Source organism: Rana temporaria, chromosome 1 (assembly GCF_905171775.1).
Source record: "Rana temporaria chromosome 1, aRanTem1.1, whole genome shotgun sequence".
Lineage (NCBI taxonomy): Eukaryota > Metazoa > Chordata > Amphibia > Anura > Ranidae > Rana > Rana temporaria.
Window position 1 is genome coordinate 364,479,666 of NC_053489.1, and position 26,355 is coordinate 364,506,020.

The following is a 26,355-nucleotide window of genomic DNA, read 5'->3' on the forward strand; positions in this document are numbered from 1 at the left end:
AGTTTTTCTTTAATGCCACTCAAAAAACATTGTAAACACAGAATTCTATTTTTTTTTAAATTGTGTCCAATACACTCCAGTCAGATTTCCCAGAGCTCCCCAAATGCGGAGTGGATTTACGGATGCAAAGAACGATCTTGGTATACTTGATATATGGAGCCAACAAACATTTTAAAACACACATACTGAATTAGATAGATAATACCGAACTGACCGTGTACAGGATTTGCAAGGCTCTGTGGGAAATGTTCCTAAATGTAATCTTCTCAAATGGTCAATTTTTGGCTGGGAGGGAGACCTGGAAAACATCAAAAGTGTATCAGCAGTTTATAACAGTCTGTCTTTATTCCACAAAAGTATAACCTATTTACAAAAGAGCCGTTTAGACCTACCTTGTATATGCTTCATACTGTACAGATGCATGGCTGGGTGCTCCAGGTGGTTTTCCAAACTGCAGACGCAGAGGTAGCTTGCCCTGTAGCCGACTGATCAATCCATTCCCCAAAGGCAACCAATCCATGTTCGGGATTAGAAGCTGGCTGGGAAGAAGGCAACACTCATCGATCAGTGCATCGTCTGGCTCACAAGGGTGATTTTCATCCCGACCTATATACCAAATACATTAGTCAGAATAGACTCAGCATTATACAATATAATCACAGGGAGAAGAGCAATCCTTACAGCACATCCAGAGGCGGGTGAGCAGGCGAAAAAGTAGAGACATGCTATCCTGTGTATCTGATGTGGCTGTGTATACCGGTAGACAGCTGGGTTTCAGAAGGCCCCAAATTCGAATCATCACCATCATTTCACGTAGTGTACCCATTGAGGCTCCATCCCGTAAAAAACTATGCCCAGGCCGGAATGAAGAGCCCTGTTGAATACAGTAACTGGGTAAGGACATTTTATACTTTCAAAGCAATAATGTCCTGGTCAATTTGCTATGACACTGGCAAAGTTAAATGTTAACCAATTAAATGTGCAATTACTTAGTGAATTTTTCCCTCTTACTGTACTTTATACTTTCAATGATTTTTTTTCAAGTTTTAACAGAACAGAGAACGATGATCTCAGCATTACATTGAACATACAGCGTTTTTAGTGAGTAAAACAGACAATACATACAAGGAATCCTCTTCATATAACAGGCGTAGCCTATTGTCTTATCCTGAAGTGAACCATCCCTTATGCCAGGGGTGTCCAACCTTTTGAATAGCGAGGGCCACTTAAGCAACTTGGTAACCAGTCGTGGGCCACAATGAGTGAGGGCGGGCGGATGACAGGTCACGGCTACTCTATGGGCCCTCCGATCTGCCCAGATGGAAGGGGACAAATTCCCTTCTGTTTTTTGGGTTGGAGGTGGGCGAGTGTAAAATGGACATATGTCGCTCTGTAGAGGTGAATTGAGGGTCCCATTTGGTCAGGCTGATCATGTGAAAAGGGCCTAAGACTGCTTTCAACTGATGTGCTGCGATTTGCCCACACTGCGGGTGCAGCGTAGTGCACCTGTGTCTATCCAGCGGGTTAGCTGAACTTTGCCATAGACTCCTTCTGTGGCAAAGCCAGCGCTGTAGAGGAAACATTAGCTTATGGGGCTCTGGTCCGCAGCCGCTTTCTTCCTCTACCACCAGCTTCATTCACAACACTGATGCTGTGGTATGGCAAATCGGCGATCTGGGCTTGCCAACCCACGATTCCAGAGCAGGAGGTCGCGGGCCACTTCAGAGGGCTCCGCGGGCCACTGGTTGGCCACCCCTGCCATATGCAATCTGGCGTACTAGCATACGCACCACTTTCCACCAAATAACACACCTCATACACTGTACTTCCTTTTTTATGGCCTTGTACATACTCCATGTCTTAGGCAGAGAATACCCCCACCCACCAGGAAGCACCAGCCCCCCCAACCCTCTGTCGTGGAGTCGGGGCCTCCCCGCCACGGGGGGGGGGGGGGAATTGGGGGTTTTTCAAGGCTTCAGCTACCCTGGCACCCAGGAGTGCATGTTTCGCAGACTTAACCAGGTTAATTTGGGTGAGGGTATATATAAAGTTGTAGACCCTGATCCAAAATCTAATGACCTTGGGGCATGGCCACCATATGCGATACGTTGTTCCCACCTGGCCGCATACACAAAAGTGCCCTGAGGTGGCTCCAGGCACAAAAGTCACTAGTCTGGCCGGTACCGTATACCATCTTAATAAAACCTTGTAGTTAGCCTCTATAAATGGAGGTATTGGTAAGTGATCGAGACGCTGTCTCTGATATTGAGTGCCATTCCTGGAGATCTTGTTCCCATTGGACCATATAATTCAGTTTTGTCGACACATACGTCAAAATTGTATATATAGCAGAGATGTGGCCCCTGAATTTATCGTATTGTCTACATAGGTGTTCCATGGGAGTCATTGTTGACTTACGAGCTAAAGCTTGTACATAATGGTGTATTTTAGGGCCGAATCAACTAATCGATTAATCGACAACTAATCGATTATGAAATTAATCGATTACAATTTTCATAATCGATTAATCGGCCAGTAACATAATGGGGTTAAAAACAAAAATTAGCCCTTTATAGTACAAAAAAGCAAATCGCTACTGTAAATATTACTTTCACTGTCCCACAGTAAAAAAATGAACCCCTTACAGTAGCGATTATTTCCACATTTTATGGAGAAACCAGGTTGGGGCGACAGTCATCCATATTGTTTGGGGTTGTTGGGAGTGAAACTTGGTGACCTGGGCCACGTAAAAGTACTTCAGGAGATCGGGCAGCCCAAGTTCCCTTTTCCATTTTGGAGTGTACATTGTTCCCCTGTTCACCCTAGACCTCTTGTCACCCCTTACTGTACTTTAAAAGGGGAACGTCCTAGAATGTTGTCAAGAAAGAAAAATGACCTATCCTACACCAAAGCAATGAATGTCTGAATGCTAGCTGTAGAAGGGTATATGCTGTGCTTGTGTAAAATTGCGCATACACATGGACGTAAATCGGTTCCACGATTTATACCGTGTGTAAAATTACACAAGTGTGGTGTATACCTGCGTACAGCTATTTATCATAAGGGACTATACACTTCAGCTGTGTCTCCCGGGTATGGAAAAATGCACAAAAGCATGTATGTGCATGAGACCTAGAGGTACCCCAAGATGCGAGGTGGCCATTGCACTATCAGAGTTTTGGTCAGCTAAAAGATCCCACCCTCCTTTGTATTAATATTTATGCTCATATGCACTTACCGGTGAAAAATACTGACCGGGAACACATATTTTTTTTTTTTTTACTCAAGAATACACTTGCACTTTGTAAACAATGATATGCATTTTAGATTAATAAAATAATGCTGTACTCAGTTTTTTTTTTTTTTCAAGCTGCAGTGTGTAAAAGCCTGAAAACTAACTAGGCTGTGAAGGGCTACAGGTTTAGCTAATTTGATTTTTTTTTTAAGCCAGTAATCTATGCCCTCCAAAAATATCCTCCAGGGATCAGATTGTAAAGGCTTGTCTGATTACCCTCTTCTGTTTATGGCTTAGTAAACAGGTACCTAAAGTAAAAATATAGGCAAAAGCAAAAATTACATACATTACTACTATTGACAGACTAAATCATATAACATTTGTTTAGCAGAGTCCTCCCTGTAACAAAGATTTATTACCCGTTCATCCAACAGATCCTTGATCTACTCCTTGCTTTAAATTGGTGACAAAATTGTTAATTTTACAGTGAAACGAACAGCAATTTTATCACCCAGTGGACAGAGTAGTCTTAGATGGACATTTAACCACTTAAGACCCGGACCAAAATACAGGTAAAAGGACCCGGACAGTTTTTGCGATTCGGCACTGCATAGCTTTAACGGACAATTGCGCGGTCGAGCGTTGTGGCTCCCAAACAAAATTGGTGTCCTTTTTTTCCCCCACAAATAGAGCTTTCTTTTGATCACCTCTGCGGTTTTTATTTTTTGCGCTATAAACAAAAATAGGATCGACAATTTTGAAAAAAAAAAAAAAAAATGCAATATTTTTTCCTTTTTGCTATAATAAATATCCCCCAAAAAGATATAAAAAAACTTTTTTTTTCTCAGTTTAGGCCGATACTATCTATTTTTGGTAAATACTACGTATTCTACCTATTTTTGGTTAAAAAAAAAAAAAAATCGCAATAAGCATTTATCGATTGGTTTGCGCAAAATGTATAGCGTTTACAAAATAGGGGATAGTTTTAATGCATTTTTATTAATATTTTTTTTTACTACTAATGGCGGCGATCAGTGATTTTTTTCGTGACCGCGACATTATGGCGGACACATCGGACAATTTGACGCATTTTTGGGACAATTGTCATTTTCACAGCAAAAAAATGCATTGTTTACTGTGAAAATGACAATTGCAGTTTGGGAGTTAACAACTAGGGGGCGCTGAAGGGGTTAAGTGTGACCTCATATGCGTTTCTAACTGTAGGGGGCAGGGCTGGACGTGTGACATCATTGATCGTGTTTCCCTATATCAGGGAACACACGATCAATGACAGCGCCACAGTGAAGAACGGGGAAGCTGTGTTTACACACAGCTCTCCCCGTTATTCAGCTCCGGGGACCGATCGCGGGACTCCAGCGCGGGAGTGGCGTAATCGCCGCTCCGGCCAATCACAGCACCGGAGCAGCGAAAACAGGAACTAGCAACGAGAGGACATGAGGGCTGCGGTGGACGGGACTGAGATCTCAGGTAAGTGAAACATAATGAGCTAGTATGCTGTGCATACTAGCTCATTAAGCCTCTCTTACAGGTTATTAAAAAAAAAAAAAAAAAAAAAGAATATTCAAGGGTTTACTTCCTCTTTAACAGCTGAAGCCTGATGCTGTTGCCCAGAAAGGACTGACTGACAGAATGGCCCTTGACTGAAAAAAGGAGGAACCTTGTCCTTAAAGCAGATATCCACGTTCTCTGTTACTTTAAAAAATATATTTTTTTTTGGACCAAGCTGGTCCAAAATGAACTGCTTCCTTCACTAAATGCTGCAGTGTCTCCAAGTGCTGTATGAAATGAATCTACAGTGCATCCATAAAGTATTCACACAGCTTCACTTTTTGATATATGTTACAAACTAGGGTTGTCCCGATACCGATACCAAGCATTTGCCCGAGTACTTGTACTCGGGCAAATGCTCCCGATGCTTCACCCGATACTTGTACTGTCGGCGGTGATCAGTGCATGGGGAAGTTACAAGCACCGCTGTATAGATTTAAAATTAATTTCTCCGCTTCTCTCTACACCCCCCCGCGGCTTTCAGCTGCTTTAAAATCAGCGGTGATCGGTGCTTGTAACTCCCCCACACACACGATCACCGCTGACTGTCACGTGTCCTCCTCCAGCCCACCTCCGTTTTGCTGCAGTCCGTCTCCCTCCCTCCATGTACCCCGCCGTGTTTCTCTCTCCCACCATGTATGCCGCTGTGTATCCCGCCGTGTTTCTCTCTCCTTCCGTGCTCCTCCTCCACCCCCTGGAAATGTCAGGATGGAGAGCGGGGTACTGCTTACTGCTCCAAATGGACAGAGTCAGTGATCACTGACTGTCTATTCACATAGCTGAAACATTGTAACCTGTGTTTACAATGTTTCAGTTTATGAATGAAGAGAAGACGCTGTCTTCTGTCCATTCATTTTCAGCGCAGCTGATGCTGCTGAGAAAGGGACAGGGGAACATGTGTCCCTAGTCCCTTTCCCTGTCTCAAAGGGGAGATGTCAGAGGTCTGTTAAGACCCCTGATATCTCACCAAAGCCCCCCAACAGGGCTGAGATTTTTTTTTTATTGTAGAAAATATAAAATTAAATAAAAAACACACTGACACGGTCCCCCCTTAAAAAAAAATTAAAACAAAATTGTTAAAGATAAAAAAAAAACTACTGACACAAGTCCCGCTGTCACATGAGATTAAAAAAAAAAAAAAAAGTATCGGTATTGGCGAGTACTTGGAAAAAAAGTATCGGTACTTGTACTCGGTCTTAAAAAAGTGGTATCGGGACAACCCTAGTTACAACCTTATTCCAAAATGGATTACATGTATTATTTTCCTCAAAATTCTACAAACCAAACCCCATAAAAAAACAAACATGAAAGAAGTTTGTTTGAAATTTTTGCAAATTTATTAAAAAACAAAACAAAAAATTACATGTACATAAATATTCACAGCCTTTGCTCAATACTTTGTTGAAGCACCTTTGGCACCAATTACAGCCTCAAGTCTTTTTGGAGTATGATGCTACAATGTTGGCACACCTTTTTTTGGGCAGTTTCTCATATTCTTCTTTGCAGGACCTCTCAAGCGCCATCTCCAGAGATGTTTAATCAGGTTCCAATCTAGGCTCTATCTGTGCCACTCAAGGACATTCAGAGTTGTCCCCCATAGCCACTCTCGTTATCTTGGATATGTGCTTAGGGTCGTTGTCCTGTTGGAAGAAGAACCTTCGCCACAGTTTGAGGTCCAGAGCGCTCTGAAGCAGGTTTTCATCAAGGATTAAAATTAGACTTGGGAAACTTAACATTAATAAATCACCGGGACCAGATGGCTTGCATCCAAGGGTACTTGGGGAACTCAGTCAAGTAATTTCCAGACCATTGTTCCTAATTTTTACTGACAGTCTACTGACTGGAATGGTACCAGCTGATTGGAGAAAGGCCAATGTAGCACCAATACTTAAAAAGTGCCCAAAATACATTCCTGAGAATTACAGACCAGTTAGCCTAACATCAATAGTATGCAAGCTCTTGGAGGGGATGATAAGGGACTATCAGTAATCAGCATGGATTCATTAAGAATCGTTCTTGCCAAACCAATCTATTAACCTTCTATGAGGCGAATTGCCATCTAAATAAAGGAAGGCCTGTAGATGTGGTGTATCTGGATTTTGCAAAAGCATTTGACACACTTCCCCATAAATGTTTACTGTACAAAAATAAGGTCCGCTGGCATGGACCATAGGGAGAGTACATGGATTGAAAACTGGCTACAAGGGCGAGTTCAGAGGGTGGTAATAAACAGGGAGTACTGTGAACTGTCAGGGGTGGGTAGTGGGGCCCCCCAGGGTTCTGTGCTAGGACCAATCCTATTTGTTCATAAATGACCTGGAAGATGGGGTAAACCGCTCAATCTCTGCATTTGCGGACAATACCAAGCTAAGCAGGGCAATAACTTCTCCGCAGGACATGGAAACCTTGCAAAAAGATCTGAACAAATTAATGGGGTGAGCAACTACATAGCAAAAGAGGTTTAATGTAGAAAACTGTAAAATGCATTTGGGTGGCAAAAATATGAATGCAATCTATACACTGGGGGGGGGGGGGGGGGGGGGGGGGAGTAAGAACCTCTGGGGGAATCTAGGATGGAAAAGGACCTGGGGGTCCTAGTAAATGATAGGCTCAGCAATGGCATGCAATGCCAAGCTGCTGCTAACAAAGCAAACAAAATATTGGCATGCATTAAAAAGGGGATCAACTCCAGGAGATAAAACGATAATTCTCCCGCTCTACAAGACTCTGGTCCGGCCGCACCTAGAGTCGGTTTTGCGGTCTGGTTTTGGGCACCAGTCCTCGGAAAAGATGTAGTGGAAATGGAGTGAGTACAAAGAAGGGCAACAAAGCTAATAAAGGGTTTGAAGGATATTGGTTATGAGGAAAGGTTGCGAGCACTGAACTTATTCTCTCTGGAGAAGAGATGCTTGAGAGGGGATATGATTTCAATTTACAAATACCGTACTGTTGATCCCACAATAGAGATAAAGAAAATTTGTGAAAAGGAGTTTAACAAAACACGTGGCCACTCACTAAAATGAGAAGAAAAGAGGTTTAACCTTAAACTACATAGAGGGTTCTTTACTGTAAGAGCAGCAAGGATGTGTAATTTCCTTCCACAGGTAGTGGTCTCAGTGGAGAGCATCGATAGTTTAAAAAAAACTATTAGATAAGCACCTGAACGACCACAACATACAATGTAATACTGACATATAATCACACACATAGGTTGGACTTGTGTCTTTTTTCAACCTCACCTACTAGAACTATAATGTCTCTGTACATTGCTGCATTTTTATTACACTTGATCCCAACTAGTCTCCCAAAAACATTCCTACAGCATGATGCTGCCACCACCACAATGCTTCACTGTAGGATGGTATTGGCCAGGTGATGAGCCTGGTATCCTGCAGACATGACACTTGCCAGAGTCCCAGGGGTTCCAAACTTCTTCCATTTACGGATGACAGAGGCCACTGTGCTCACTGGGACCTTCAATGCTGCAGAACTTTTCTGTACCCTTCCCCAGATCTGTGCCTCGATACAATCCTGTGTTGTAGGTCTACCGACAATTCTTTGGACCTCATGGCTTGTGCTCTGACATGCACTGTTAACTGTGTGCATTTCTAAATCATGCCCAATCAACTGAATTTACCACAGGTAGACTCCAATCAAGTTGTAGAAACGCCTTAAGGATGATCAGTGGAAACAGGATGCACCTGAGCTCAATTTTGAGTGTCATGGCAAATGCTGTGAATACTTATGTACATGCAAGTTTTTCATTTTTTTTTTTTAAGAAAGTGGCAAAATTTTTAAACAAACTCCTTATGCTGTCATTTTAGTATGGTTTATAGAATGTTGAGGAAAATAATTAATTCAATCTATTTTGGAATAAGGCTGTAACATAATAAAATGAGGAAAAAGTGAAGCGCTGTAGCTTGAGATGCATACAGTACACAGCGCTGGTCTGAGTGGCACTAAAGTCACCTACTCCAATTCAGGGTATCCCCACTGGTTAGATCCTTTGTATTTGTAGCCATTGCTCTGATGACAATACCTTTTAAAAAGGAAGCAGCGAGCTTACAAAGATTATTTTGAGAAAGGGAGTATACCCACTGGATACTTTGAGCGAGAATATGAAATCAGGAAGCTCCTGAGGAAATACAAGATAGCAGTGTATTGCTCAATATGACACACATTGGGAATTGTTACGTAACCTATTGGAGAAACATCAGCATATTGTGCAAGCTAACCTTAAGGCCCGTACATACGATTGGATTTTTTCCGACAACAAATGTGTGATGGCAGGGTTTTGTCGGAAAATCTGACTGTTTGTATGCTCCATCGGACAGATGTCTGAGTTTCCGACAACAAATGTATCTTGTCGGATTATCCGATTGTGTGTACACAAGTCCTTCAGAATAAAAATCCAAAAGTTCAAACACGCATTCTCCTAACCAATGCTAAACCATAAGACAACATTAGCAGAAGTTGCCCAAAGGGTGGCGCTAAAGAACTGAAAAACCATGTAGTTCCGTATATGTTGGCTGAAAAAGTTCTGCCGTTTGTATGTATACCAAGTTCACAGCCAACACCCTTCGCACAAAATTCCACGGATTTGTCCGATGGAAATCCGATCGTGTGTACAAGGCTTAAGAGTAGCAGACACTGTGGGGTTGATTTACTAAAACTGGACAGTGCAAAATCTGGTGTAGCCGTTTATGGTAGCCAATCAGCTTCTAACTTCAGCTTGTTCAATTAAGCTTTTATGGAAAAAAATGGAAGACGATTGATTTATGTGCAGAGCAGCACCAGATTTTGCACTTTCCAGTTTAAGTAGAAAATCTTCCAGCACAGTCGCTGAACATTTTGGAATGTATTAAGGCGCATGCCCAGATGGTCTTCAAGTAGTTGGCATTTGCCAGTTAAATTTTACTAAGGCCCCTTTCACATTGGGGCGTTTTTCATGCGGTACAGCGCTAAAAATAGTGCTGCTATACCGCATGAAAAATCATGCCCTGTAGTCTTCAATGTGAAAGCCCGAAGGCTTTCACACTGAAGCGGTGCGCTAGCAGGAACGCTAGCAGGAACGCTCCAAAAGTCCTGCTAGCCGCATCTTTACCGCGGTATAGGAGCGGTGTGTTCACCGCTCCTATACCGCGCCTTCCCATTGAAATCAATGCGGGCGGTATTAACCCTTGTTAGGCCGCTAGCGGGGGGGGTAAAACCTCACCGCTAGCGCCCGAATATCGCGGTAAACACGATGGTATAGCCGCGCTACAAATAGCGCGGCTATACCGTCACCGCGGCTCGACGCTGCAATGTGAAAGCAGCCTAAGAGACTTATGCAAAGTTGCTTCGAAAAGAAACAATGTGGATGAATTAGATACAATGCCCCCCATTGGGTTAAAATAAAGAGATGCATTTTCAGGTTTTGTCATGCCCAGCCTTGCACCATGCCACCTTTTTCTGTAACTTCAGACTTTACTTGCTTTTTATCAACAGTGCTGGTAGACAAGTGGTAGTTTAGACTTGTCAGTCTTACTGTCAAGCTTTTGGGCAAAATGTTACCTGGTTCCCCTGCCCTTCACCATATATCCTGGGCTCCAATTGTCCCTACTGCAGTATTTTTTGCTATAATTATTCAGGGTTCTAACTTAATTTTCTAATATTTTTTTTTAAAGTAGCGGCCCTAGAGAATAACTTGCTGGGTGTTGCAATTTTTTATGCCACACAGTATTTGTGCACCGTTTAAAAAAAAAAAAATTTCGGGGGGAAAAAAAATTACACTTCTTTGAATTTTAATACAAAAAAAAAAAATACCACCATACATAACACAATTTTTTGGTAACCTATTAAAAGTTGTTACGGCGATGTCACGCTTTAAAATTGCGCACACCCATGCAACAGCAACAAACAACGTACATTTTACTATCCATAGGTGACTCTTTAAAAGCTTTTACAGGTTACTACTTTACACAGGAGGTCTAGTGCTAGAATTACTGCCCATGATCTGACATTCGTGGCGATGTCTCATGTGCGAGACGATCGCTGCCTGCGTGCGTGTGGGACCGGCACAGGCGTTCGCCTTTGCATGAGAGCACAGGAGGACTTGACATTTATTGATAGGCTGCCTTATGCGCAACAAACATGGCAAAGAAGCTCACGGAGCATCTTTCAGTGTTTAGGTTTGAGCGTTCTTTGTCACACGTTTTGCTGTACGGCAAAGAGTGTATTTGCTTTCTGCGTTTGGGGTGCCATAAACAATAGCACTGCAAGAGCGACATGCGTTTTTCCCGTAACAATCAAATGTGAGCAGAACCTTATACAGAAGCTGGGAATCTGTACCAGATGTTTTTTTTGTTGCTCAGCAGAGTATCTACATCTGTACAACTGCCTCAAGGATACAGTGTTACAGCAGTATAAACTTAAAGAGAAGATTTTTCTATGCATCGGTTGTTCCTTGTTGAACATAGCACCTGTTTGATCGTATCAATTGGCTACATGCTTCAAGAACACAGAGCTAGGGTAGTTTTTTTATTGTGAAGAGAACTGAACTCTCTCACCTCTTTCTTCAACTGATGGAAAGCACTTGAGCCTACAGAGCTCTGTACTAGCGCATCTATTCCTATATTCCATAAATTGTACTGTAAAATGACCTTATTTTATCTTATTCGGGTACCTGACTGCCCATAAATTTCTCCCCCACAGGCAGAAAAATCAGCTGATAAGAACGCTGCTCTGCAGTGAACGATACGCCAGTGTGGATCGACTTGTGCCATACTTCCTTAACCTCCATGTAAGAGGATAATGTACCTGCATCGCATTAAAATGTTTACAGATCTAACCTAGAGGCGCCTGTGTTTCTCTTCTGTTTGCATATCTGGAATCTTCTTTCAACTTCCCCCTCAAAAGCTGCCAAAGGTTATTTTGGCCTGCTAAAGTAATCCATACAGGTCTCTCCTCTTCATCTCTCCCCCTCCACATATACTGAGTATCCACTTCAAGGACTAATTGATGACTATTTAGCAACGCCACTACCCATTTTGTTTGTCCAAATGCTGGTTGAAACACCTGCAGTAGCATTTTTGGGATTTAGTCTGCTACAGACAACATGGTATGGTTTTAAAACTAACAGTATAGTATCAAGCAGCTAGTAAGAGGCTCTGCTTGCTATTACAAGACAGCCGACCGCTGGCTTTAAAGAACAGTACCCCGCAGGCACCTGCAGTGGGGGGTTGTAAAGTTTATAGATTTAAAAAAAATAAAAACTCATGCACGCTGGGTGTAAGAAATGCCACTTTTAATGGCATATGATGTGTTTTTTTTGTCCAGCCTCCAAATCCCCTAATGGCTATGCACACATAGGCATTTAACCACTTCCCGCCCGGCCGTCATTTTGTCCAGTTATCCTGACTGGACGTTAGAGTGTCCAGCAGGATAACAGCCGTAGGACAGCTACTTGAGAGATGATTGGCTCTGCCCTCTACAGGAAACACAAATCAGATACAATTTAAAAGGCCCCTCCCTTTCCTCCGACCTTCAGTTGGTTAGAAGATCAAGCAAACCTCAGCCAAAGTGCACTTAGCAGAGGAAAAAACATCACCACCACCAGGTGAAAGAAAAATAGGGTGGGAATATAGACGCTGTCCTGGAAATACCGTTACCGGTAAGACTAACAGGGTTTTACCCCCTTTCACCTTCCAGGACAGCTACTTGAGAGCATAAGCAAGATTCTATACCTTAGGGAGGGACAACAGCCTGAAGCACTTTTCTACCAAAGGAGAGGTCCTGGCTGGAAAGCATGTGAACTCTATAATGTTTGACAAATGCATGAGAGGACCACCAGACGGCAGCTTTAGAAATTTCTTCCCATGATGCCCCCGCTCTTTCTGCCCATGACGTAGCCATGGATCTCGTAGAATGAGCCCTAATTCTAGAAGGAGGGATACGACCTGACGCTTTGTAAGCTTCACAAAATAGCTTCCCTAATGCGTCTAGCAATAGCTTTTAGACGCTTTGGACCCCTTTATGGGGCCACTGAACAATACTAACAGCTGGAAGGAACTCCTAAACCCACTGTATTTTTCTCTAGGTAAAGTAGAAGACATCTCTTTACGTCTAAAAAACTAAATCTTTCCTCCTCCACATTTTTGGGAGAGGTACAGAAACTAGGAAGGACTACTTCCTGGGACCTATGAAAGTAACAAGATACTTTGGGCAAATAGAAAGGATCAGGTCTAATCACTACCCTGTCCTCTAGAATCCTCAGGAAGGGGACTCTACAGGAAAGAGACTGTAGATCAGAAATCCTTCTTCCTGACGTAATAGCCAAAAGGAAGGAAATCTTTAAGGAAATACATTTCAGGGAAGCTTCATGCAAAGGCTCAAAAGGAGCCCTTGTTAGAGCATTTAACACTAATGACAGATCCCAAGGAGGCACATGTTTGACGATCCTGGGAGCATATCTAGATCTGGCTGAAAAGAAACTCCTGACTAAAAGGATCTTCCGCTAGCCTGTTGTCTGAAAACACAGACAGGGCCGCAACCTGAACCCTAAGGGTGCTGACAGATAGACCTTTCTACTCCTTTGTACAAAAAATCCAATATACAGGGAGTGGAAAAAGAATCCAACTGGATTTCCTTTGCCAGGAAATAAAGTTTTTCAAACTTTCCCATAGATTCTCCTTGTGACCAACTTGGGGCTGTCCAGGAAAGTATAAATAACTTTCTCTGAACACCCTCTCCACTGTAATATGCGCCGCTCAGCCTCCAGGCCGTCAAATGGAAGGTCTGAGGGCTTGGATGCAACACTGGTCCCTGATGGAGTAGATCCTTCCGATCTGGAAGAGACCAGGGAAAAGCCACAGAGAGGGTCTTCAGAGAGGAAAAAACCAACTCCTCCTGTGCCACCAGGGGGCAATCGGAACCTCTCCTGCCCGATCCTGAATAATTTCCTAACTACCAGAGGTAAGAGGGGAAAAGGAGGGAAGGCATAGGCCATAGCGAAATCCCACAGGAAGGAGAGAGCATCCGTCCCCAAGGACCCTGACTCTCTCTCCAGTGAGAAAAATGCTGGCAGCTTTCTCTTGAGACTGGAGGCAAAAAGATCCACTGCAGGAAGACCCCATCTTAGCACAATCTCCCGGAACCTGCCTTGATGTAGCTCCCAACAGCTGGAACCGACGCTCACTCTGCTTAGATAGTCCGCCAGCGTATTCTCTGAACCCCTGATGTGGACTGCTCTGAGGTGACATTGATTTCCGCCCAGGACAGAATCTGCTGTGACAGCTTTAGAAGCAATTTCAAACAAGTGCCCCTTGCTTGTTTAGGTACGCCACCGTAGTGGCACTGTCTGAGAAAACCAATAGGTCTCTTGAACAGACCCTCTTTTGCAGAGTCAAAAGAGCCTTCTCTACAGCTAACAGTTCCCAGAAATTTGAGGAGCAGCTTGCCTCCAAATCCCAGGAATTTTAGATTTTCTGGAAGAGACAAGACCCCCCCCCCCCCCCCTGTTTCTCACACAGGAACTAAATTCAACATGGCTTGCCGTCTCTCTTGGTTTCTCGGCAGATGAGTAAGAAAAAATCTCTGGAGGGGGGGGGGGGTGGTAGACTCTTGAATTCCAACCTGTAACCCCTTTCCAATGTTTGAAGAATAAAGGAATTGTCGGAAATTTCTGCCCATTCTTTGACGAAATGGGACAACCCTACTCCTATCCTGGGGATTTTTGGAAGGGGCTGAAGGAGCAAAGAGAGTCCCCGTCTTTTGCTTATCTTTGTTAAAAGACCACTTTTTCTTCGCCTGTTGGTTCTAAAATTGACCTTGTTCTGGAAACCGCAAAAAGGCTTCTTATTCTGTGGCTTATTCTTTGAGAAGGGAACCCTTTACTCTTCTCAGAGGAATGAGCTAGGACCTCCACAAAGGAGAAACCGAATAAGAGCTCGCCTTTAAAAGGGAATGCCGCGGGGCGTGGCCTGGACGGCAATGGAAAAGGCAGCGTGTTAAGTGAGCTTCGCTTGCCTTTAATCCTGAAATAACATCCTGCTGGCATCCTGACAAATATATGCCATCATATGTGACAGGGGGTTTGAGGTGTCATCTCTGGGGTTTTTGGGGTCTGCCAGCCTGCTGGAGCGCAGCCTGAGGCCGCCAACGAGGGGTTTCCCGGATCCCTGCATCGCCCGTAGGACAGGTCGCGGCTTCGGCCTAGTCCCTGAAGCGATGGCTGTGTTGCTCCGCCCGGCGGCGGCACTCTGGATCCTGGAACAGCCTGCCTGGTGCTCGGCCTCCGAACTGTATGCTGCCCCCGCAGAAACATCTCTAAAAACCTCCCTGAGCCGTGGGACGGGCCGCGGCTTCGGCCTACATCCCGGTGCTGCGGCCATTATGCTACACCCAGCGGAGGCCTCGGAGGATTCGACAGGAATCCCAGCTTGCCCGAGCTGCATCTGCTGGAATACCCTCCGGTCTCCCTGAGGCTGCCACAGTGACTCATCCGCACCCTCTTTCTGCCGTGAGGTGGGCAGCGGCTTCGGCCTACCTTCCAGAACGGTGGCCATCTTGCTACACCCGGCGGAGGCCTGGGTGAAATATACAGGCCTCCCCTTCAGCACTGGGGTACATCTCCTCCTGGGGTAGCCTCTGGCCTCCCAGGGGCCGCTGCAGCAGCGCACCCACACCCTCCCTGAGCCGCGGGACTGCCGCTCGGAACGGCGGCTGACTTGCGACACCCGGCGGAGATCTCGGCGAGCTCTACAGACCTCCCTGGCTGCCCTGGGATACATCTCCCCCTGGGGGCCCCCTCCGTGGTATAAACACATCCGGTAGCGGACCGCAGTACGGGCCTGACTCCCGGAGCGGCGACTATCCTGATCTGCCTGGCGACGGTCTGACCATCTACAGCCCGAAGAGAACATGTCTCCACCGAAGAGGACCTCCAAGGCGGTGGACAAACTGGCGAAATTCTGCCATCAGGATTCAGAGCCGCAGGCCAAAGATGGCGAAGGTGAGGGCTCCGCGGTGGTTCATCAGGGCGCTGATACAGCCAAGGTCTAGGAGGCCATTGTGACGCTGCAGGGGACACTCACAGCTGAAAATCGATGAAGTCAAAAGTAGACATCTCCCTCCTGCGCCAGGATCTATCCAAGGTAAAAGACAGAGTCACTGAGGCTGAGACACGCATTGGAGCGGCAGAGGACATCCTGCATCCCTTACGCCATACACCTCCCCGGCCCAAAGGAAGGCGATTCTAAAGAAGGTTACGTTTCAGATCAATGCGGCGGGGGGGGGGGGGGGGCAGACGAGGACCCCCGCTGGCATCCAAAAAAAGATCAACGATCTAAAGAGCGTGGTCCGTAATAAGGTGGCAAAGATCACTGCCCATACCACGGGCACTGGAGGAGGGGGACCCTGTCCCATCCGTCTGAGTGAGGAGGAATGGGCGGTGTTTCCAGCCAGAGCAGGTGGTGGGCCTGCATGGATATCAGTCAGGTGTTCCTGTGAGGTCAGGTAAGTTTTTGGTTTTTCTATCTGGTGATTAGCATGTGTGGGTGGGGGAAGGGAAGATGTGCCAAGTGTGTGGATCCTGGCCAGTCTGCAGAAGGACAATGACCGGCAGACCTGCCATCTGGGTCAGATAAAAGAGACTCTGACCCAGATGGAGCACAGCCTGGGTGTAATGAAGGAGTCACTCGGTGATGTGGCCACAAACTCATTGGCGGTCATCACATGCTTGTGTGAGCTGCAGACCGCCACAACAGGCGTGGCCCAGGAGGTGACTGCCCTGACCCAGGCTGTGCAGGACAATACCCGGGCTGTCCAGGACAATACCCGGGCTGGCCAGGCCAATGCCCTCACAAACTGTCTGACAAGGATAGCAGTGGCCTTGGAGGGCAGGCCAGCAGGAGGACAGACACCAGGGGAGGCTCCTCCTTCCTGTGCTCACACCCCCACCCCCATGAAGATACTCCCTCCCCTGCTAACACCCCCCCCACGAAGATACTCCCTCCCCTGCTAACACCCCCCCCCCCCCCCCCCCCATGAAGATCCTCCGGTTGGCCGTGGCCGTGCCCGTGTCCGTGGGCAGCCCAGACGGAGCAATCGCCGCCGCAATTAATTTGCAGGGGTACTTTTTATTTTTTATGATTTTGTTTATTATACTGTACTTATGATTTGGTTTATGTGTGTGAATGATGTGTGAATGTGGGGGGGTGGCATTCCTGATTAAATAAGGGTGTCACCCTCAGTTTTGGAGGAGAAGGGATCCCCAAAACCAGGGAGAAGTGATCCCAGGTCCCTGAATGGTGTATGAATGCACAATAACAGAATTGGAGCCGTGGCGTGGCGTTACTGCTCCCAAGTACCAATTGGGGGGGGGGGTACTTGGATCTAATCCAATTAGATGTGCATGTGATATGTCTGTGCTAGGGACCACAGTGGTGTGCATTCATGCATTCTCATTGTGACATAATTAATGTGTGTGTTTACTGTGCAAAGATGCATTCTGTGAGGCGTCTCCTGACTGCTGTTCCCTCAGAAGAGGGGGTACCCTCGGTCACTGAAGTCACTAGTCTAGCTATGCGCATGGATGCCCCTGGCATGTTGGCATACAGATTGTAGTCCAGCAAGTGTGTGTGCTCAGCTCTTCCTTAATGGTGTTGCTTTAGCTGACCTTTACACGGCATGTGTAAAATTAGGGCACCTTTTATAAAGTGTAAATTTACACATTGAAACTAACAGAAGCGCACAGGGCGTAATCTACGGCGCACACACTTAATTTTGTGGATCGCCCTATCTCCCTCATTTGCATCTTTGCCTATCAAAACAGCGACGTGTCTAGCGTAATTTGCGCACGGAAAAGCGCCGGTGTAATTATTTTAGGTAGGATGGAAAAACATGATTTTAAGGTGTATCTCGTTTTGAGGATCAGGCGCAAAGATACGCGCCGTGTAAATTTTAATTACGACACGTATCTCGAGTTAAGTCGGCGCAGCTGCTTTGTGGATCTGGCCCTTAGTTTCTTCTCGGGTCCCTCCCTCCTGTTGAGTGTTCCCATAGCAAGCAGCTTGCTATAGGTGCACCCAAGCCGAACCATAGCTCCCTGTGTCCATTCAGACAGGGAGCCATGGCCCGGCCCGCCCCCTTGCTCTCCTCATTGGCTGACTGACTTTGACAGCAGCAGGAGCCAAAGGCATTCCTAAACACAATTACAAAAATGCAGCTTTAGGCATTTTTTTTTTTTAAAGCTGCTTCTTTCCAGCCAGGAGAAAAAAGGCATTCATGGGAAAATGGCCAGTGTGCATGAGGTCCAAGTATTCACAGTACCAATTATAGTCTGGCTTTAAATTTGTATCTATTGAATAGCAATCACCTGTGGTTTTGCAGTTCTGAATCGGATCATTCAGCATGATTTATATACATCCACTGTTCACATTGCCTGCACGCTAAAAGTTCAGTTTTAGCATGCGGACAGCTTTCTGTTTTTGGCTGCAGCGGAGGAGGAAATCACGGTTCACTTTTTTTTTTTACTTTATTTGAAGTGTACAAAGCGACACTTCATTCACATTTCCACAAAGCACTTTTAAAATCTTTTTGGCTTAGTCGGAAGCATAGCTATTGTTATACTTCCAGCACTCTGACATGAAATCTTCAGGTATCCAATACAGCAGATGCTCTGCCTGCCTCTCTCCACCTCCTGCCCAATCACAGAATACTTTGTTTTATGCAAACCCAGTCACAAAATACAAAAGGTATGCTGTGAATGGAAAAGATGCAGCCAGAGCAACTGCTGTGTAGTAGAGTGCATCTCTCCTGTCAGAGCTTCAGGAGTGTAGTAATAGCTGTACTCCCGGCAATCAGTAAAAAACGTAAATCGTAAAGAAGAGGCTTCACAAAGTGGCATCAGGGCTGGTACGGGGGAGGGGCATGTGCCCTGGGCGGAGTGTGGGAGGGGCGGCAGGTTGTTAGAATTCAGAAGAGTGTCACTATCCTATGCTCCGTGCTGCCGCTACAGCCTGCATCAAAAGAGCGGAAGATGCACCCTTCTCGATTGGCAAACTCCTCTATCAGGCAGCAGTCACACCCCTTTTTAGAAAGGGAAAACAGCTCCTTGAGCTCTTGTTAGTGTGGCCGGCTGAGTCTGGGATTCCACAGAAAAAGCTCCAGTACTGGTGAGCAGAGCAAGAAGTTTACACTGCAGCCTTGATTACTGCTTCCTACCCACTGCCCAGCATACTCCAGAGCTCTTCCTGAGTGAAGATGAGGACAGATGGCAGACTGTATCTTCTCCCTGTGAGTCGCGACCTTCTCTGCCTTTCACCCTGTACTATGCTCTTTGTAAACCTGCCCCTTGCACTGCAGGTTTACCAAGTGGAAAGGTAACTTTCTTGAATAAGTTAGGAATACAATTGGACTTCAGAGGTGCTACATAGATGTATTACACACACACACACACACACACACACACACACAGAGGTGCTACATAGATGTATTCCACACACACAGATAATTTTTAATAAGATAAGATATCATGTGTATGTGGAATACATCTATACCTTAGAAGTCCCAGTAATTCCTAACTTATCTAAAAAAAATCTAAGTATAAACAATGAATGCGATTGCATAATAGTCAAGTCCAGGAAAGTGTATGTGTGTTTCATGTTCCAGCCAGCTCCAGTGCCCTCTCTGAACTTTCAGTCTGTGTGTAGCTCCCGCTGTTAGACAGAAGCCAATCATTAAATTGGCTTCTGTCGAACTGGACGGCTGGAAAACCTTGTTCAATTAGCGGCTTGCAGCCAATATGATGCAGCACTAATCAGTGTATTCTGACAGTGGGGAACCCCCGGTGTCAGAATACAATGTCCCTGAAAATCTTTTATCCACATCACTTGTGTAGATGCAAGAACCTAGCGGGCAGCAATCTGAACAAACAAAAAACCTGAGCATGTGTACCAACCTAAAGCAGAGTTCCGCTTGTTTTTGTGTTTAAGAAGAGTCAGCAGCTACAAAAAGTGTAACTGATGACTTTTAGTAAACACACTCACCTTTCTCACGGTCCAGCGATGCGGCGGTCCAAACCCTCAGTTCTCTCCCCGGCATCACAAGTGTGGCCTCAAAGAGCATGCATTCTCCAAACACGAAGCCGCATCCAGACACCAGGCAGCCAACCCGACTGGACACTAGGAGACACACACAGAGCCAGACAACCCATGGTAACTCTGAGGGAGAGGGAGAGACAGAGACCTCATTTGGGGTACTGCGGTGCACTAGGGTGTATCTCTGCACAGCTGTACATTACATAGACCATACCCATACACTCTGTACTTTATCCACTCCGGAATGCTACACTCTGTACATTATTTTTGCTCCTGACCCTTGCACTTTTTAATGTATCTAATTTTGACCTCTGCACACTATGCTCATGCATAAAAATGGGGTGGGGGCGCACCTGGGTACTGGATGACCTTGTCCTGGCACTGGGTGGCATACACCTCATTCGACGTACCCCTTATATTTCAGCAATTTTTTAATTGCTGCAAGTTCTGCTTTAATATTTTTCTTGCAATTACAGTGTGAATGAGAAGACCTACTAACCTTTAGTAAAGGAATAGGACTGAAACTATATTAGTCAAGTAATGGTTAAAGAGGAACATAAGGCTTTCAAAAATGTTCATGAACACTTGCAGTATAGGTAAATTAGAGTTTTTTCTAGCCACCTAATAAAGTACATGTTTATGTAACCATTATAACTAGATCTTGACATTATACTCCAGGAAAAATGGAACTGTAAAATTAACAAAAGGAGATCCCGAAGGGGCTCGGGGTAAAGCATGGTTACCTGGTTGGGAAGGCTGGCCAGCAGATACAACACAAAGTCACCAATCCACTGAATAAGTTGCTGTAGCGACTGAAGAGTTGGCATGTCTAGAACAAACTCCTCCGTTTTCAGGTTGATCATCACTTTATCTATATCTAAAAGAACAAAAAAAAGAAAAATCTGGATTACAGCGAATACCAAGCACTGTAAAAAAATATTTATATTTGTACTTCAACTTTGCATTAGATGTACCTGTATCAGGGTATTTATTGCAGATCTCAGTAAGCCTGTCGCCTGGGCTTTTGTCAGGGGTGTTAAGAAAGTGGGGTCGCAGCAAAGACTTCAGAGTGCAGCTGACTGAAATAAGGAACAACTTGGCATGATAGTCACAGACTCGGGTGATGGTGCTGGGTGACAGTTTACAAAGTGATGCTTTCATAGCCAAGATCCGGGTGGAAAGGACCTAAATTATTAACAAGGTTATATTTCATATGCTAAACACACTTGCTTTAAAATTATGATGTTGTGCTCATTTTTATGTACCCAACTAGATCTCACCTGCTGCAGTGCTGCATTTTGTTTGGTATACTCTTCATGTAGTTTCTCTACTAAATTGTGTACCATGTTAGGCTGTACATGTAGCAGGATATCCCACCAGTCATACCCAGTCACCATGCAGTACTCCAACAAGAACAGGAGATGACGAAGTGATGTAGTCATATCAAGTGCGTGACCCATAGATGGGGAGACTCTCAGCATGCTGAGCTGTTAAGGCAGAGAATTGAAATTACTAAACAAAGAATTATAATAATTAAAGAATAAGTATATTCATACATTTTACTACAGCATCTCCCTGCACACAATTTTCACAAACGTGTTATACATCCTTATAGAAAGTTTATTTTACTCACATATTTTGCACTAAAAATTGGTGTGTTGTAAGGCATCACAGGCAAAACAACGAACATCAGTCCTGGTCCACCAAAGGGAACATACACACATCATGCACATTCCCCACTTAAGGATCAGATTTGAATGACTTAACCTACCACTATTTTTTGGGGTGGGAAGAAATTAAATCACCTGGAAGAAACCCATGCAAACACAGGAAGCATATACAGTATCTCACAAGAGTACACCCCTCACATTTTTGTAAATATTTCATTATATCTTTTCATGTGACAACACTAAAGAAATTACACTTTGCTACAATGTAAAGTAGCGAGTGTACAACTTGTATAATGGTGTAAATTTGCTGTACCCTCAAAATAACGCAAACACACAGCCATTAATTTCTAAACCGCTGGCAACAAAAGCGAGTACACCACTAAGTGAAAATGTCCAAATTGGGCCCAATTAGCCATTTTCCCTCCCCATGTCATGCGACTCATTAGTGTGAATGGGGAGCAGGTGTGTTAAATTTGGTGTTATCGCTCTCACATTGGTCACTGGAAGTTCAACATGGCACCTCATGGCAAAGAACTCTGAGGATGTGAAAAAATGAATTGTTGCTCTACATAAAGATGGCCTAGGCTATAAGAAGATTGCTAAGACCCTAAAACTGAGCTATAGCACGGTGGCCAAGACCATACAGCGGTTTAACAGGACAGGTTCCACTCAGCGGTTTAACAGGCCTCGCCATGGTCGACCAAAGAAGTGGAGTGCACATGCTCAGCGTCATATCCAGAGGTTGTCTTTGGGAAATAGCTGCAGAGGTTGAAGGGGTGGAGTAGGGTCAGCCTATCAGTGCTCAGACCATACGCCGCACACTGCATCAAATTGGTCTGCATGGCTGTCGTTCCCAGGAGGAATCCTCTTCTAAAGATGATGCACAAGAAAGCCCACAAACCGTTTTCCGAAGACAAGCAGACTAAGGACATGGATTACTGGAAACATGCCCTGTGGTCTGATGAGACCAAGAAACGTATTTGGTTCAGATGGTGTCAGGCGTGTGTGGCGGCAACCAGGTGAGGAGTACAAAGACAAGTGTGTCTTACAGTCAAGCATGTTGGTGGTAGTGTCATGGTCTGGGGCTGCATGAGTGCTGCCGAGAATGGGGAGCTACAGTTCATTGAAGGAACCATGAATGCCAACACGTACTGTGACATACTGAAGCAGAGCATGATCCCCTCCCTTCAGAGACTGGGCCGCAGGGCAGTATTCCACCATGATAAACGACCCCAAACACACCTCCAAGACGACCACTGCCTTGCTAAAGAAGCAGAGGATACAAGTTGATGGACTGGCCAAGCATGTCTCCAGACCTAAATCCTATTGGAGCATCCTAAAATGGAAGGTGGAAGAGCGCAAGGTCTCTAACATCCACCAGCTTAGTGATGTCGTCATGGAGGAGTGGAAGAGGACTCCAGTGAAGCTCTGGTGAACTCCATGCCCTAGAGGGTTAAGGCAGTGCTGAAAAATAATGGTGGCCACACAAAACATTGACAATTTGAGCCCAATTTGGACATTTTCAGTTAGGGGTGTACTCCCTTTGTTGCCAGCAGTTTAGGCATTAATGGCTGTGTGTTAAGTAATTTTGAGGGGACAGCAAATTTACACTGTTATACTTTACATTGTAGTGTCATTTCTTCAGTGTGGTCACATGAAAAGATATAATAAAATATTTACAAAAATGTAAGGGGTGTTCCCACTTGAAATATAATGCAACTACTGTATAACATCTTTCAATCAATCTCTACAATCACAAATATTGATGAGAATGTCACCAGTACTCTACAACTTACATGTGATGCGCATGTGTGCTCACCAACAAGGGCTACAATGTGAAAGTGACAACAACTGAAACATTTTTCTTAGATCTGTGAATGCTTTTATTTCTAGAAATGCTAATACAGGGGCAGAAGCCAATAAAATACAGTCTAAGAATCTTCTTCTTAACCTTGCCCTGGGTGTCTAATCCAACTAATGCCAATGAGGTCCAGGACATCTGCAGGGCCTTGAAGTGAACACATGGGGTAGGTGAACGCTGACGTTTTAAACTGGGCTCCTCAGAGGAACGCATGGATGAACCAAATAAGACAGCCATTGTCTGCAGTGATAATCTGTGGACAATGTGAACATTACCATCGTGGAACGCCAGTGCTAGACCTGAAAAAAAAAATAGAACAATTTCTAATTACTAGACAATATGTACTTTAATTTTTAGCCATATAGTTCAACTAGCCTGCTCTGGTAAAGATACAGAAAAATAAATATATCATACCTAACCCAGGATAAAACTTTGTCTCATTTGCCACTTTGATGTCCGTATTGGTAAGGGAAATCGGCAGTTTGGGTAGAGCTACAGCAGACACACGCTCAAGTTCATTCGTGGCTGACAATATACGCCACTTGAGTATCATTGGCTGCTTATCACTCACTGAAAAAAAAAGGCTCAATTAGCAAAAATGTATAACACATAATCAATATATTCCACAAACAGTTAGAAAGCACCAAGCCATCCACATGAGCACTTGGCCCTGAACTAGCTTACAATATGATACTCCTAGCAGAGTTAAACAGAAGAAAAAAATAAACCATAGTTGAATGTAAATCTAAAGTAAATTGAATAAGAAAATTGTATAATGTATGACCAGCCTTAGATGTTCCCGTTTAAAGTAGGTTTCGCTTCAAATCAGATGCGGACACAAAATGTTTTATTTTTTCTGAGCACAGCTAAAATTGACTGCACCTAAATTGCAAGTAAAACGCTCTGTGTGAATAGTACCATTGAAAAAAATAACTGCATTCATACACATTTAGAAATGTCCTATAAATGCATATGCAATAGTTTTATTACCTGTCAATCCTGTTAGGAGACCCATTATGTATTACTTTCTTTGACACACCAAGCTGTCCAGAAATAATGGCAATCACAGTTGGGACAAACTATATAACAATTCATACTTCATATTCCCATCGCACACATTCCTGGATAAGCTCTGAAATTTGGGTGCTGCAGCAACAACCAGCTGGAATCTGGTTCAAGTCACAATGAAGATATTTGCCAGCACACCATGGATCGACATGAATAGCTTCCAAACGGATAATTTATTGCATGATCACAACACAAGGAGAGTGCAATGTTTCGGAGTCACGCAGGACCCCTTCAACATGCCTGATGAAGGGGTCCTGCGTGATTCCGAAACGGTGCACTCTCCTTGTGTTGTGATCATGCAATAAATCATCCGTTTGGACTTTATTCATGTCATTCCATGGTTTGCTGGCAAACATCTACATTGAAACTATATAACAACACTTCAGCATATGCCTTCAAGACAGCTATTTATTCGTAATACCTTTTTCCAACAAAAAAAAAACGCAACACAAACACGCATCGGGTTGATTTACTAAAACTGGAGAGTGCAAAATCTGGTGCAGCTCTGCATGGTAGCTAATCGGCTTCTAACTTCAGCTTGTTCAATTAAGCTTTGTTAAAAAATAAAAACCTAGAAGCCAAATTGGTTTCTATGCAGAGCTGCACCAGATTTTACACTCTCCAGTTTTAGTAAAATAACTTAATAAACCCCATTCTGTTTACTGCCTAAAAAGTGTCATCTAGAGTTAGGCTTTAAATTTGTTTATCTTTTGCATGCATGAGACGGTGTTCATGGTACAGGGCTCTGAAGGAACAGCCTGGGAGGCTGTTCCCTCAGAGCACATGCGCCAGTGATGGCACTGGCTGCATGTACACTAAATATCTCCTAAACAGTGCATTACCTATAGTTAAGCCTTATAGACTTACCAATAGGTAAAATGTAATGTTGGAAGTTTACTTCCACTTTAAAGTCCATTCAAAAGTCTACCTAATGCAAGGTACACAAAAGGGAGGAGTATTTATTTTGTTCATCCCAGTGGACTGAACGAAAAAAATAAAAATAAAAAAAAAACACACAATCTGAAAATCAGACAACAGATCGTTCGTCTCTTTTCGCTTACTAGTCGCAAGTAAAAAAATCAAATAGGTTACTAAAGTCACAAAAATTCTTGTACGACTAAAAAATAAATAATATAAAATAGGAAGTGATGTCATGTGTTGTAGTGTATTTTTGGACAACAACTGTACTGACAAAAACGAAAATCTTATGATCTTGTATCGTGCAGGGAAAATTTTTGTGCTTGTCCGATCAAATATCGGATGAACTGTCATGATCAGTTCTCGAAAGCTCTGTACTAACGATACGATTATCGTACGATCTTGTCGAAAGTGTTATTTTCCGTCTGATTTTCGGATCGTGTGTATGGGCCATAACACAAGCAGCGATCTCCTCCGCTGAGCTATTGTGTTCTGACATGGAAGCCATCGGCAGCAAGCGCTGATTGGATGCTGGTTTTCTAACATGCCCATTTGATAAAAGCCCGTGTTTGACCAGCTTCTGTCAGACAGCCTCTGTACACACGGGCCCCCGAATGTCGGCCGGTGTCTGTTGAATCAATCGATATTTGGCCTGTAGAAAAAAAGGGGGTGGAGATAAGGGCCGTCTAATCTGAGCCACCCTCACTGCGCGTAGCTGGAGAATAAATGTGAACACTGGTGATATTTATAAAATAAATGAATAAATTAATAAATATGCAAGAGCTGCTGCTTTAAAAATTATAGAATCCAAAATAGTTAATATGCAAATACAGTGATACCTATTATAAATAAGGTGCCAAATGTGATATTAAACAGCGCTCAGAAAAATAAGTGAAAATATAAATCAACAAATATAATATTGGTACAGTGACATAGTGAAAAATAAATAAATAATCC

General features: G+C 44.2%; 1 protein-coding gene across 1 annotated transcript in view; it reads right to left on the reverse strand.

The window, feature by feature from the left end:
* Positions 1-26,355, reverse strand: part of MED16 (mediator complex subunit 16) — a 49,292-nt gene that overhangs the window by 11,949 nt on the left and 10,988 nt on the right. The window contains exons 6-13 of the mRNA XM_040322140.1: positions 23,827-23,982; positions 23,503-23,711; positions 21,162-21,368; positions 20,856-21,066; positions 20,625-20,758; positions 682-874; positions 393-606; positions 215-298 (exon numbers count right to left, since the gene is read on the reverse strand). Of these exons, the coding sequence (XP_040178074.1) occupies positions 215-298; positions 393-606; positions 682-874; positions 20,625-20,758; positions 20,856-21,066; positions 21,162-21,368; positions 23,503-23,711; positions 23,827-23,982 (1,408 nt within the window). The remainder of the gene's footprint in view (positions 1-214; positions 299-392; positions 607-681; positions 875-20,624; positions 20,759-20,855; positions 21,067-21,161; positions 21,369-23,502; positions 23,712-23,826; positions 23,983-26,355) is intronic.